Source organism: Pieris napi, chromosome 9, assembly GCF_905475465.1.
Source record: "Pieris napi chromosome 9, ilPieNapi1.2, whole genome shotgun sequence".
Classification (NCBI taxonomy): domain Eukaryota; kingdom Metazoa; phylum Arthropoda; class Insecta; order Lepidoptera; family Pieridae; genus Pieris; species Pieris napi.
The window spans coordinates 11,852,782-11,866,249 of NC_062242.1; the positions used below are offsets into that span (position 1 = coordinate 11,852,782).

Here is a 13,468-nt window from a genome sequence, read left to right on the forward strand (position 1 = left end):
CTCAAGTTCAAGATATAAGTCCTTAACTAACAAATAATAAATGGGGGTTGATCGTAGAGGGTAGATGAAAATTAGGGGTTGTATGTATTTTTTAATGCCACTCCAATCCAAAAAATTAAAAAAAAAATTGGGCTGGACAGTGGACACCCCACTTAGGGGTTTGAAAGATAGATAGTAGCCGATTCTCAGACTTACTGAATATGCATAAAAAATGCCATAAGAATCGGTCGTGCCGTTTGGGAGGAGTATGGTAACGCACATTGTGACACGAGAATTTTATATATTAGATTTCCTCATTTTTATGACATTTTTTATTGATACTGTGGCACAGTTTCAGAAAATTTGCTAACTAAAATATTTAATGCATTATTTCGGTTAAAGTTATTAAAAAGTAAATAATAATTTTGTTGAATACTCTTGTTCAGGTCAAACGCTGACAATGTAGGGTAATTGCTGCAATTACGTGCTAAATGTATGAAATTTCCTGTTTTACTGTAATTGTTATGCATTAGCTCTTGTCATTAAGGTAATTTTTGACATCACCATACATAGGGTAATGAGTAGCGAAGCTGAGCTGAACAAGTGTAATCTGTACAAATAAAAATGATCGTAAAGTATGTTGCTAAGCTCAAAACTCAAAGACGGCTGGACTAATTCGAGTATTTATTTATTAGATTTTTCTCTACAGCTAACATAAATTATATACAACAAAAAATTATACTAAACATATCCAAAGATGTAATACATAATATAAACAAAAATATACGAAACGAAAAACTTATTAAATACGTAATACGTACCTAATTCGGCTGTGCTATGTGATGGTGTGAAATGAAGGTGTGTATGTGGTATTGCTTTTTATTCCTAGAACTCTGAGAAAGGTTTTTATGGATAGCAAAATTGGAAAAAAAAATCACGGGAAAATCTAAAAAGCTTTGTAAGCTATGTAAAATTATTTAAGGCGAAACGAAGTTCGCGGGGGCAATTAGTTAATATATTTATAATTGGATTGTTCAATTATACCGGAAGGCAAACTTGTATTTCGTTATCGTTTCTAATATCCTTACTTGCAATAAAAATAAATGGATACTTTCTAAATTTATAAATTCCTTTTCATGTTATTAATGGTATACAATTTCTAATAAATTAATCTTGGTTGACTACTTTCGCGAGACACTTTGTGATCGTAATTAAAATCTTGATAAAAATTCTTTGAGCTAACTTGCAAAGAATTTTATAGATTATCAATTTCAATTTTTTTTTTATATATAACGGCGAACTGCTGGGAGCTCATCCGATGCCAAGTGATGTCGGCCAAAAGGCTCCCATGTGCGTTTGAAAGAAATATATATATAATATATATTTAAATATGACAATTATAATTTAATCGGATTATGTTTGTTTATGTTTAGTTTTTTTGTTAATTGAACTATAAAAATGGCTGGGAAATCTTTAAATGGTCCTTTACTTGATTTATAAATTAAAACCGCAATATTAATCTTTTTTAATTATGTTTAGTTTTACACAGTTTCTACTATTTTTACAATTTTTGTCTAATAATTTTAAATTTATTTTAAAGATAACGCCACGAAATCCTCTTTTTATTTCCACCACACATTTGTGTCTTTGATGTTTAGTTCTAAGTTCTAATTGAAATAATAACGTACCTTTGATCTGTCTGCTTAACCTAACAACCTCCGATTGTGAGCGCAAAACTAGTATAGCATGGAAACTGGATGAAAGAGAAAGATGCGCAAAGAGAGAGACAAGTGATTAGAGCGCTTGTGAGTCATGCATCGGCGCTTGCGCAGCCTTTTTGTTTGCATTAAAAAGGGGCCCGGTTTGTATGGGACAACGACGAAATATTTATTTGCTAGTGCATTGCCAGAACTATGGAAATTTAAAATTCGTTTTCTGGAATGTTCTAAAAATAGTTGTTTTTTTATTTACTGTTTGTGTCCTACTGGGGGACGCGTACTGAGCGTCACGCGGGTCCAGAGGGGTCACCAATCACGCTTTTATGACTTAAGTGAGATAGCAAGTATATATTTAACAAACCATTAGTTATGTTAATTGCAGCAAAGATTACATTTTAGTCAGTAATTTATCTAAAGGTGGGAACTGACCAACGTTACGAGGTGTAATGTAACATGTAATGTAATGTTACACAGCGAGTATTCCGTGCAGTCAGTACGTCGTGTTACGGGGAAAAACAACGTAACACGACGTACTGACTGCACGAATGCTCGCTGCACAACATTACATTACATGTTACATTACACTTCGTAACATTGGTCAGTTCCCACCTTAAGACGTGACATAGATCCTTGTGTTAAGCACAACTTGTGTGTGACTCACCCAACGTGTTTGTTACTTATGTCACACGTAGGGTTGTCAACGTGAAGTTTGATATATTTGATGCAGTGCTTAGCAAGACTTCGGTATGTCTAAAGCGTATATCATAGATTATTCATAAGTATATAAGAGCGATAAAAAATCGTGATTTTTTATTTCGAAAAGAAGTCCGTTATCTTTTTTGCGTTAGTGACTTCAGTCTTTCACTGTCAAAAGAATTAAAAAAAAACCATTGACTTCAAATTATCGCATGTTCGCGGGCAAGATACTATTGCTTCAAATAATCTAGAGAAATTAACATTTTGAGTATTTTTCAAGGAACCGGAAGAAAAAATTAAATTATCGAAAGTCGACTGTATTAACTATTAGGAAAACTATAAAAAGTTTTATTAAAAATCTCCAATACGTTTTGTTTTCTTCACTTGATTTCACTTCATTGAACAGTCTGTAAACGTATATAAAATTTACGTTTTTGTTGTATGCGAATTTGGCAATGGATTAAACAATGATACCAGCCCTAGCGATTTACTACCTAGGTCGCTAAGTTTGCACCTTACGAAGCCGGCCAGACGAGTTGACGATATCGCAATGCGAACTTGCCAATATAACTCAATGATTTGATGAATGAGAATTCTGCAGTATTAAACGCTTATGTGTAGTACCAGTATATCAGTTTTATACATTTGTTTTACTTCGTACGATTTATGTAAGAAAAATATTATTATTTTTAATAGTATATATTAAAATAAAATTAAAAAGAAATAGCCTGTATCGAGTATTACACAATTGGGATTACATTTTAATTTCAGTAGGTACACGACCTCCGGCGGAGTGAAGACCGCCTCCAAATTCTTCCATTTTTCTCTCTTCAATATGTTTTAGTTTAATAATAATAAATAACGACGAAATTAACAAATTTTTACTGATATCACATTTTGGTGTCTTATTAAAATTGTGAAATCTTTTTGGCGAACACAATAGTCACAAAATAAATATGTTAGAACAATAGTTATTCGTATTCTTAAAGATATAGTATAGGTTTCTCAGAATAAGCGTTAAAAAGTAGTTTATTTCCGTTTTTGGGTCGATTAAAGATTCGGAATACATAATGAATTGTCCACCTGTTTTATTTATAATCCGTGGGCGTGGTTTTAATTATGATTTATTAAATTGTAGTATAGCTTTTTACGTTAAATATTATTAGTATTTTCTGTTACTTTTAAAGGAATATTTAAGCCTTAAATAACGAAAATTTTATTCTCGTCCAAGGAACAGAAAGGGAATTATTTTCGTAATGACTACCAACTTTCTCTTATACTATCATTTCATTTGACTGTACTACATGATTTTAAATATTCTTTCTCTGCTTAAAACGATGTCTGATGACTGGAGACGCGAATTGAAAAACGTATCCGAACGAAACTGGTTTGGGCGTACAAAAAATGCTGCCGTTCAGTTTACGGACACAATTTGAATGTACAATATAGCATTTAAATGAACCATTTTTGGCATAATTTGCGTAGGACTATACGTAATGCTTAATTCTTATATGGTTTGCCTATTTGCTCTTGTGATAGTTACAATAATTGCTTCGAACTGCCCACACTTTGTGACACATTTGATTAAACGCTAGGCTGTTTTTTCTCTGTCTTTTAGTAACTATACTGAAACTCATTTTGGAAACTATATTCTGATATAAAATTCTCGTGTCACAATGTTCGTTCCCATACTCCTCAGAAACGGCTTGACAGATTCTTATGAATTTTTTAATGCATATTTAGTAAACTGTTAATCGGATAAAATCTATTTTTCATTCCTTTAAATGTTAATGGTGGTCCGACCCATACATTGTTATTTTTATTTTTAGACAAAGCTTTTTGTTTTTATTTTTTTATGTTACAGCATACAAAAATACATACAACCCTTAATTCCCCTCTACGATCAACTCCTATTTTTTATTATAGTAGATAGTTATTTTTATTGAACTAAAAGAATGTTTCCTAGATGTAATATACATGGCAAAACGACGTTTGCCGGGTCAGCTAGTATATTATATATATAAAACTTTGCACTACTGAAGTGCCTATTTTTTTTTAATATCGACAACATTCACGCCTTCCATCTGGTGTGCATGCTCCGCTCTCTTTCATTAAGTGAAACTTTAATAAAAATAAAAAAAAAATTCTACAATTCAGAGACAAGTTTTCGTATGTCTCCATACTCCAATTATTAAATTGTGAGTATTGAATAAACCCCTTTAGGTCTTACTGTAATTTCAACGTAAGCTCTTTGTACCGCTATTTTAGATTTGAAAGTGGCTTACCTTGCAACAGTAATAATTCATTTCAACTGTTCAAATCTGTTTAACGGTTCTATATGTCAATATTTCTTTCTCACCAACTTTGAGGCTTTGTACATAGAATGTGTTTTACTATTTAAGCAAAAACATGTTCTATATCTACTATATTTAGGTCATGTTTTACTTGATCGATGGTGATTTTTCTCTTTGCAATTTCATGCAAAAAGACACCGGTATCGCGGTGGTATTGTGGTATGTAATATAATGCATTGGAAAATGAGCTCTGATATTGTGAAATACGCTGCATAATCGCGGTCAGACATTAGTTGCATGATTTCCTACGGTAAGGAAAGGCTAGAATTACCGACGGCTACTTTAAATGGAATATGAGATGAAAATAAGACGAAGAATTTTTAATCGGACTCTTTTGTTAGTGAAACAATGACTTGGAAATATGTTTGATGTTAGACATAGTTTGTGTTGGGAATTTGATCCGAAGAATGTAATATGAATATTATTATTGAAATTTTCTTTTAGCAGTGACCAATTAAATGTAATAAATAGGTAGATCCACGATCAAGCGGCCCAATAACCTTCATTTGAATTAGAAATCGGTTATTATTCGACGTTATCCGTAGTAGTCACGCGAAACTAACTAAACGTTTGGGCGATGTTACATTCGCTGTAAAGGCGGACAGCGATCTATATAAAAGTGTTTTATTTATACTATTTTATTGCTTATTTGTTTATAAACTTACCTTACATTACGTTAAAAGTTTTTGTTTTAAATAACTAAGGAAACATGTTAAAACATTGGTCATACCACGCTTATGCAATTATAAAAAAAAAAAAAGCTAGTACTAGTAATATAATTAAGACCTATAGTGCGTTTTTGAATAACATCATTTGACTACGCAGATTAGAAACTCGCTTTCCACTCATACGTCTTCTATCCCTTAAATAAACTTTATTAATAAATGTAAATAACCCTAAAAATAACCTCACGTGAGACTTATATTTAGAACCTAATAATATTTTTTCACACGAACTATTATTTATTGTTACTGAGCGTTATGTAACTGACGGCATACCTTTATGAAAAGGTGTCTTTGAAGTTAGTAAGGTTATAGGGGTTCACAAATCACTTGCATCATGACTCACTCGCTCGCCATCTGTCGTTAGTGATCAAGTCCACGTTGTTTCTTGTAACCAAGCGTTATATTTATATATTGGGGTATATCTATCATAAATTGGGCTTCTGATAATGTTTTGTCCTGCTTATTGTTACATGTGCGTCCTATTGACTTAGGTGGTGTCTGTGCGTCTCTTACAGGTTGGAGCTTTGTGTGCGGCAACTGTTTGGGTACTCGGTGATTGGCCGAAACTTCTTTACTAACTATCTCTTATCTCTCTCTTTCCAGATGTCCTGATGAGGCTCTCTCGCTTTGGCTCGGCGCTGGAACTCTTATTTCGTGTTTAGGGTTACTAGAGTTCATTTTAACGTGTCATTTATTTCTTGGTGTTTAGTAAATGTAAATGAGGACATATTGAATTCATGTACAAGATCAGTTATTTGATTTACATGAACTATACATTTATGTTATAGTAATTGGATTTGAGTTACGTTTTAAATTTTGATTATCACCGTTTTAAGTTGTAACAAGTTTGTCATGATGTTTCTATACAAATAGTTGAAGGTGAACACTGAACATGTATACATTGTTAAACAAAACCTTTTAGTAAAACATCTGGTAACCCTATTCAAGCTTGTATGTTCGCTAGTATCTTCACATGTCGTATTGATGTTTTGTTGAACGATGAATGCCAAGGACGCGACATCATATAGGCAATTAGGGTTTATTCTTGTCTATTTGTCATTTTGAATTCATACTGAATTATTAATTCAAAGTTTATTAACTTTTTTATTGTTATCAAATCATACTTCTGTCTTTTTTGTCATCTTTGTATCGACAGTGTTGTATAGTATACTCGTATAGTTTCATAAATCGTTTCAATCCGACGGTAGATGCTTATCTAATCTTTTATCGTTAGCAATAGGTGATCCGTTTTTAGTTTACTTGATAAAGTCTTTACATGTGAAAGGTATACTCGCTGTAGAGCGGGATTAAATTATTGACGAGGCATTAGGTTTCAATAATTGCTCGATTTCTCCATATTCGACGTTTTTAATTTATTTATAAACCACTATCGATTAGGTATCGAATACAATGGGTCTGTGCGTCATCAGAATTCTCAATGTGTTGGATTTTGAGTAACTTAGTCAAGGTTCCATTGGTCGATATGTCAATGGTTATCTATCCTCTGTTTTATAAATGAGTTGTTTCTTGTATCGATCGGCGCCAATTCATCAATTGCTCACGTTTTTGATATCGGTATCTCTTATCTTTTTTAATACTTCGAAATGTGTTCATTTAGGTGTTAGCATGGGAAACTAACAGATTTGTGATGAAAAATTGTGTTAGACTTTAGTGTTGAAAGTATAATGGTAATCTAGTGATCATGGAGCGGAAGTTGACTCGCGAGGACTTCATGCGAAAGAGCTTTCGGGCACCGAGGGTATCACCGGCCCCTGATCAAATCACAACGCATAATGGTGCACCTCCTCCATCTCCGGTGTCATTAGCAATGCTAGAAAAGACTCCACAGCCCCAAAGAGCTAAATATGAAGTTACTTCAACTGGAATCGCTCCAAAACGACTAGAACTTAATAGAGCGCATCCGATACATCTAAAGTCATTCCAAGCGTCTGAATCACCTGAGGATAATGGACCGACGCCACCATCAGACGATGTTTTACGTAAATTAGAAAGACAGATTGGCGAAATGGAGCGAGGCTTGGAAAGAGCTCAGAACGGTACAGTTGAAGTTGATGAAAGAGTACGTTATGCGGAACACGAGAATCTACTCCGCACTGGAGTGTCTTCTGTCGGCGGTGGGGGCTATCTCGCAGCCGATTCTGACACAGAACACGATGTTGTCCCATTCAACAGAAATGAGACGACACGTAGTAGTACAGGAGCAACTGCACCAGCAGCGCGACCGGCCACCCGTCTGGCACGAACGAATTCAGATACGCAGCAACATTCTGTGGCTGCTACAGCCCGCCTGATGAGGAAACTGGCTGATGGTGGCACAAAGGATGAGAAGACTAAAGTGATGTCAAGGAAAGCTATTCAAGCGAGAATGGAACAAGTGAAACGGTCAGTGGTAGGGACGAAACATGAGCACAGAGTACTGGCTGAACATAGAGCTGAGCCGAACGCTGCTAAAACACCAACGTCTCCTGCTTCTCAACGTTCTTCTGTGCAGGTAATTTTGTGAGCGTCTGTATGTTTATATTAAGGCTGACATATAGTTTGAAATACATAGTACAGTTTAAATTATTTTGCACACAATTATGTAGAAATCACTAAAATGAAAGTTTGTAATCATAGCACAGTGTATGCCACGTATCTCTGTTTTAGTCGGACATTGGTTGAAATTAGTAACAGGTTATAGATAATTGATAAAAAGTAACCAATGATAACAGAAGATAATAAACAACCTTGCTGTTACTAATTTGTAATATTGAACGAAATCCTTATCACTTTATTTTACTGTGCGTCATTTGATTACAATCACTAAACTTAAAAATTATTATAGATTTGTAATTAGAAATTAAAACAGTTTCCAGAAAAAAAAATACAAATTCGTATCGTAATTAATATAAGTAAAAATTTCAGACTTTATTTACCTAATTAGATTAACGTCTTTTCTGTTTAAAAACAAAACAATACAAGCAAAGTACTTACAATGTTTGTGCGTAAAATAATTTTATTAAAGTAGCATTTTTCACGATATTAACACTAAATCATGTCCTGAAGGCCTGCATTGAAAAGTACAAGAGGATTTGATACGAGATCATGTTGTTGCGTCACCGTGATGAGTTACAAGGTCAAGTTTGAGGCTATTGTTATTCAGTCGGTTTCCTTGTTTCATGATGTAGGTACTTTCTGAGTTATAATAAAATATTATCAGTAAGTTTATTTATGAAGAAATTTTTACTGGAGGCAGTTGTTTGGTTTGTCCCATTTATGTTACTACATTTTTTTTTAAAACTGTGTTGATAATGAAATAAATACGAATCAAAAGTTTAAAAAAATATAGCATGAACATACCTAACTACTATTAGATAAATAAACGGACATTTAATTCTTTATTATATTTCTGTATACAACGAAGTGTTAATAAATAAAAATAAATAAATAAGTCCTTGTACAAAGGTACAATCGATACATTTTTTTTTATTAAATACATTTTTTTGTGCATTTTAAACGGTTATGTGTTTAAGATTTTTTTTTTTACATTATAAATAAACTAAAAGTAGTGAAACACCAAAAAACGTGTTATGTGAAGTACCTATTCTAGTTATGATAAAGTTAATTTAATATATCATTACACAATATCTCTGTGAAAGTGTTTGATACCTTATGGGTGCGATCCAGTGAATCAATAGTACGAGATAAATTCACTCTCATATATCAATTGCACCGACGGAGTGCTCCGAAGGATTATTCCCAATAACTAGCAGTCACAATTGTACAATTATTGTTAAATCGACGCCGCGATTTCGCATTTTTGTAGTAAACAATTATGGTTTAAAGCTTTACGGCTTCGATTCCCGGCTGTGCACCAATGGGCTTTCTTTCTATGTGCGCATTTAACATTCGCTCGAACGGTGCAGGAAAGCATCGTGAGGAAACCGATTGCTTTAAACCCAAATAGTCAACGGCGTGTGTCAGGCACAAGAGGCTGATCACCTACTGGCCTATTAGATTCACAAATAATCATGAAACAGATACAGAAATCCGATCCATACCTAAAAATGGTTGTAGCGCCACTGATTTATTTTTAGTATAATTAAAAAGTTATAGTTATATGCTTCTCATTCGAAACTCGAAACTGTTGAATTGATTTAAAATTTCTTCCACTGATTCAAATCTACATATATATGTAACTAGATATAGTGATCTACAATAAATTTTATTTTCATATAATAAGAGTCTGATAACAATATGTTATTATATGCCGTACATGTATGAAGGGTTCATTCCCAATTAATTTTATAACTAGACATGCATTACAATGTGTATGATGAATTGTCGGCTCAGTGTCAGTGTTCTCTTCCATAAAATTGTTGCTAGAGCTGCTCTATATAGAGGCTGCGACTAGCGATCGCAATGCAACTATCGCTACCCGTCGTTCATGATACGCCTGCAGCACTAAATGTAATTAATTGGGTGTGAACCCATAGGGTTTGATTCCCGACACGCTGATAGATTTAAGTGCTTCCAGTCGCCCATTAGTGGCTGTGAAGATTTTTAATTGATTTCTTACGTGCTTGATTCTTTTTTGAAATAAAAGAAACTCAGTTTCTTTATGATCTTGATTTTAATAGTTTTGTAATTCTGTATAACAATAAGTTTATAGAGTTAGGTTAAGTCGTTGAATACTATCTGTATTATTACAAAATTTAAAAAAAAGTATGCCCTTGTGCTGACCGCCTCTGTGTCTTAGCGGTTAATAATAATTAACGAAGAAGGCTGGTCAGGTGATCCAGGCGGTACTAAATCGCTAAAAAAACAGATATAAAAGTGTGTCTGTAAAATATCGCACCTTACAAATGCTTATAAAAAATTCTGATTTCAGTACATGGAGAAATATTTTTTTAACTTCTCTATTCTATTGTTGAAATTGCAGAATTAGTATTAATTTTGATATTTCAATAAGCAAAAAATATTTTTTAAGCCATCATCGTATGGATAGGGTAGGGTATCTAAACTCAAAATGGTTCAAAAATTTCCGCGTAGAAATAGAATTCCAATTAAACCGTTTATCACAAAACAATCAGACTTACAAGATAATTTTTTATTGTCAAAGATTTTTTAACAAAATAATAGAATTTAGATTATCTATTATAATACAAATATGTGATCAATTTCTTCGGTCGATTAATTAAATTACAAAATACTTGTGCTAGATTATAGTAAATTCATAATTAGTTAGAATCTAGAAATACATACACTACTCATGTGTATTTAAATGTTTGGATAATGATTTTAATATTTTTTTTCTTTTACAGGTAAGCAATATTAGCTTTAAGACCCTTGCAACGATACTACGATCAAAGTAAGTTTTTGTTTTTACACACTCTGCAAAAAGTGCATTTACAGCTCTGCCTGTCCATTGCCACCTCCTGCCAAATGCTGGCTTTCAGCCACAGCAGGTCCTTCTACACTCTGTTGATGCAATGGTACCTACTACCTAGTTCGACCACTGCTGCACTGGGCCGGCTCAGATAAGCTTCCTCCAATGCCCAATTTTTGGTCTTTGGTTTATATGTTTTTTTGTATCGTATCTGTGGTCTAATGATTTAATATAAATCACAAAAAATTGCTAAAAATAAATACTTAAAACCTGATTTCACTGTGATATTATAAACGTATAACTGAGTTAGTTATACAGACTGCGGAAAGAGAATCGCCGTGGTAGCTAAGAGAGATAATGTTATTCTTATTTTGCTATGCGTCATTACATTTATTTACAATTTTTATTTTTTGTCATATTAAAATAATAATAATAATGTTTATAAGGCAACTCACAACTTTACAATATTGCAATTTAGGGGCCTTTGTAAGAGGCTGGTGCCTAAATGACTAAAAAGTTCTGTGGTACCCGGCCTTCCGGTGGATAGTATTTATACAAAGACATGACTACATTCTATGAGTGACACTACAAACGTGTGTGAAAGAATTAAGTATCAAGATGATCAACTATAATAACGTAATATTGTTGTCAAGAACAAAAAAGTGATTTTGTATTTCTGCGACCTCAAATCACGACAGTCTTCCTTCCGCACATTCTCAAGTACATTTTTATATATTTAGTTAATCGTTGACCTTTAATACTGGATATGTGTGTGCTGACATTTACTAAACTGAATTCATATGACTAATTTTGCTTAACGGTAGTTTACTGTATGTTCGTGTGCGATATTCACATGAGGTGTGTTTTTGAATCACGGTTTTGCATCAATGGATTAATCTTTGCTCCTATGGTGAAGGCAAAAAGTGTTTTAGATACATAAATAGATATGTGTCAGGATTAAAACACATGCAATCTGCGGTCAAGATTATTTATAACAAGTTCACTTTGCCGCGTACGGCGTACAACTTGTCATTACAATGTTAGTAAATAAAAACGTGATCACACCAATTAAACCAATGAATAGATTATCGTAATCGCCAGCGCGGTCTTACGCCTCGAACAACACCCTTATAACTTGGCTGGTTTCCCCTACGGCTTCTCTTGCGTCACACGACTATTACACCCCGATAATGCAGTATGTACGATGCAATGTACGGCTCGACGCGAGAATATTACTTGAACAAGTGTAAAGTGATAGGAGGTTGTGTTTTTGTGTGAAAGGACCATGAGTTGCCTGTGCAAACCTGTTTTACAGATTTTGACATTTCAGCAACAGGTAGCCGCCATTTTTATTTCGCGCAAGCGCAGTCATTGCCCGTGTGCGTGTCTGGTAAGCCTTAAGGCTATGGCACGAGATGGTTTGCATGGTCATGGGTTTGTTTGGGAGACATTGTTTTTAACAGGGTTTAATCACAAAACAGTGTGTAAATGTGTTTGTGGCATGGACGTTGATAGGAATTTGTGTGTTAGTTTTTTTGGTTTGACTTAGTAAAAAAGACTATGTTTAATGCCATTATAATACATTAAAAAAATTATAAGACTTAATAATACTATTCAAATTGATATTTTTTTTGATAATTTTGTAATAATTCTAGTATCCATGGTACCCATAAGGGTACCATGGATACTAATGGGTAACTATCAACTGTAAACCGGTTCAAATATTGGCTTTTCTTGCTTCTCCCTTTGACTTTTAAGTAACTTGTTTAAGATGCAATTTTTCGTTATTAATGATAGTTTAGAGCTTGAGAGACCTACTACGTCTTTGCTCCAACTTGAAAAACTTAAATTAATTGAAAAACTAAAAAGATCTATGCTTATATTGGCCCTAATTTTGATAGCTATTATCGAAATCGTGGTTACGATATATAGGACGTATATATGTATAGTAACAAACCGAAATTACTCATTTGAAATGTTTGTGTATTCACTATGTAATACAAAACTTTCCCGTTTTGTATGTGAGTTAAAGGAATATTTGTCCAAGTTTTCTAATCAATTTACAGGCTTAAACCATTTCTATATCATATAATATTGTATCCGGCAATTTGTCTTATAATAATGTAAGCTATGGGCATATAACAAAGGCGAATTTAAAGGAAATAAGGTTCAACATTAGGTTAAGATGCATCTTTTTGGGATTTGTCATAAAGGTCATACAAAAAGTTGTTAAAAGAAATAGGTAGTAGTGTTTAGTCATCCGAGTTACCAATACTACGTACGTAAGTTTTTTAATACCTCCAACGACTACATAGTCGGGGAATCATCTAGAAAACATTCAAAAAAAATTGGGATAAATTATTACGTCGCAAAAATCACCCTTCCCGTGAATTTAACATAAATGTCAACATTATCAAAGGTCACTGATCTGCAAAATCAAAATTTGCATACGTCACATGTAAGAGATTTTACGTCTAGCGCACTGAAAATCTATACAGAATTAAATACAGCGAGGCTTATCAACTACAATGAACCCCGACATTCAAAGGATTTTCAACCCTAAGTTACTACATTTTCGGTATATTTCAGCTCTGCAAGCTTTTTTCC

At 33.4% G+C, this 13,468-nt stretch overlaps 1 protein-coding gene across 16 annotated transcripts in view; it reads left to right on the forward strand.

Moving 5' to 3' along the window:
* The window catches only part of LOC125052417 (MAP/microtubule affinity-regulating kinase 3-like), a 150,515-nt gene that overhangs the window by 95,511 nt on the left and 41,536 nt on the right, over positions 1-13,468 (forward strand). For 11 of the 16 annotated variants that reach the window (XM_047653242.1, XM_047653241.1, XM_047653247.1 and 8 more), the window contains exon 2: positions 7,091-7,984. The exons of the other annotated variants lie outside the window; for them this stretch is intronic. In XM_047653242.1, the coding sequence (XP_047509198.1) occupies positions 7,175-7,984 (810 nt within the window). In that variant the 5' untranslated portion in view covers positions 7,091-7,174. The remainder of the gene's footprint in view (positions 1-7,090; positions 7,985-13,468) is intronic. 16 annotated transcript variants of the gene reach the window in all.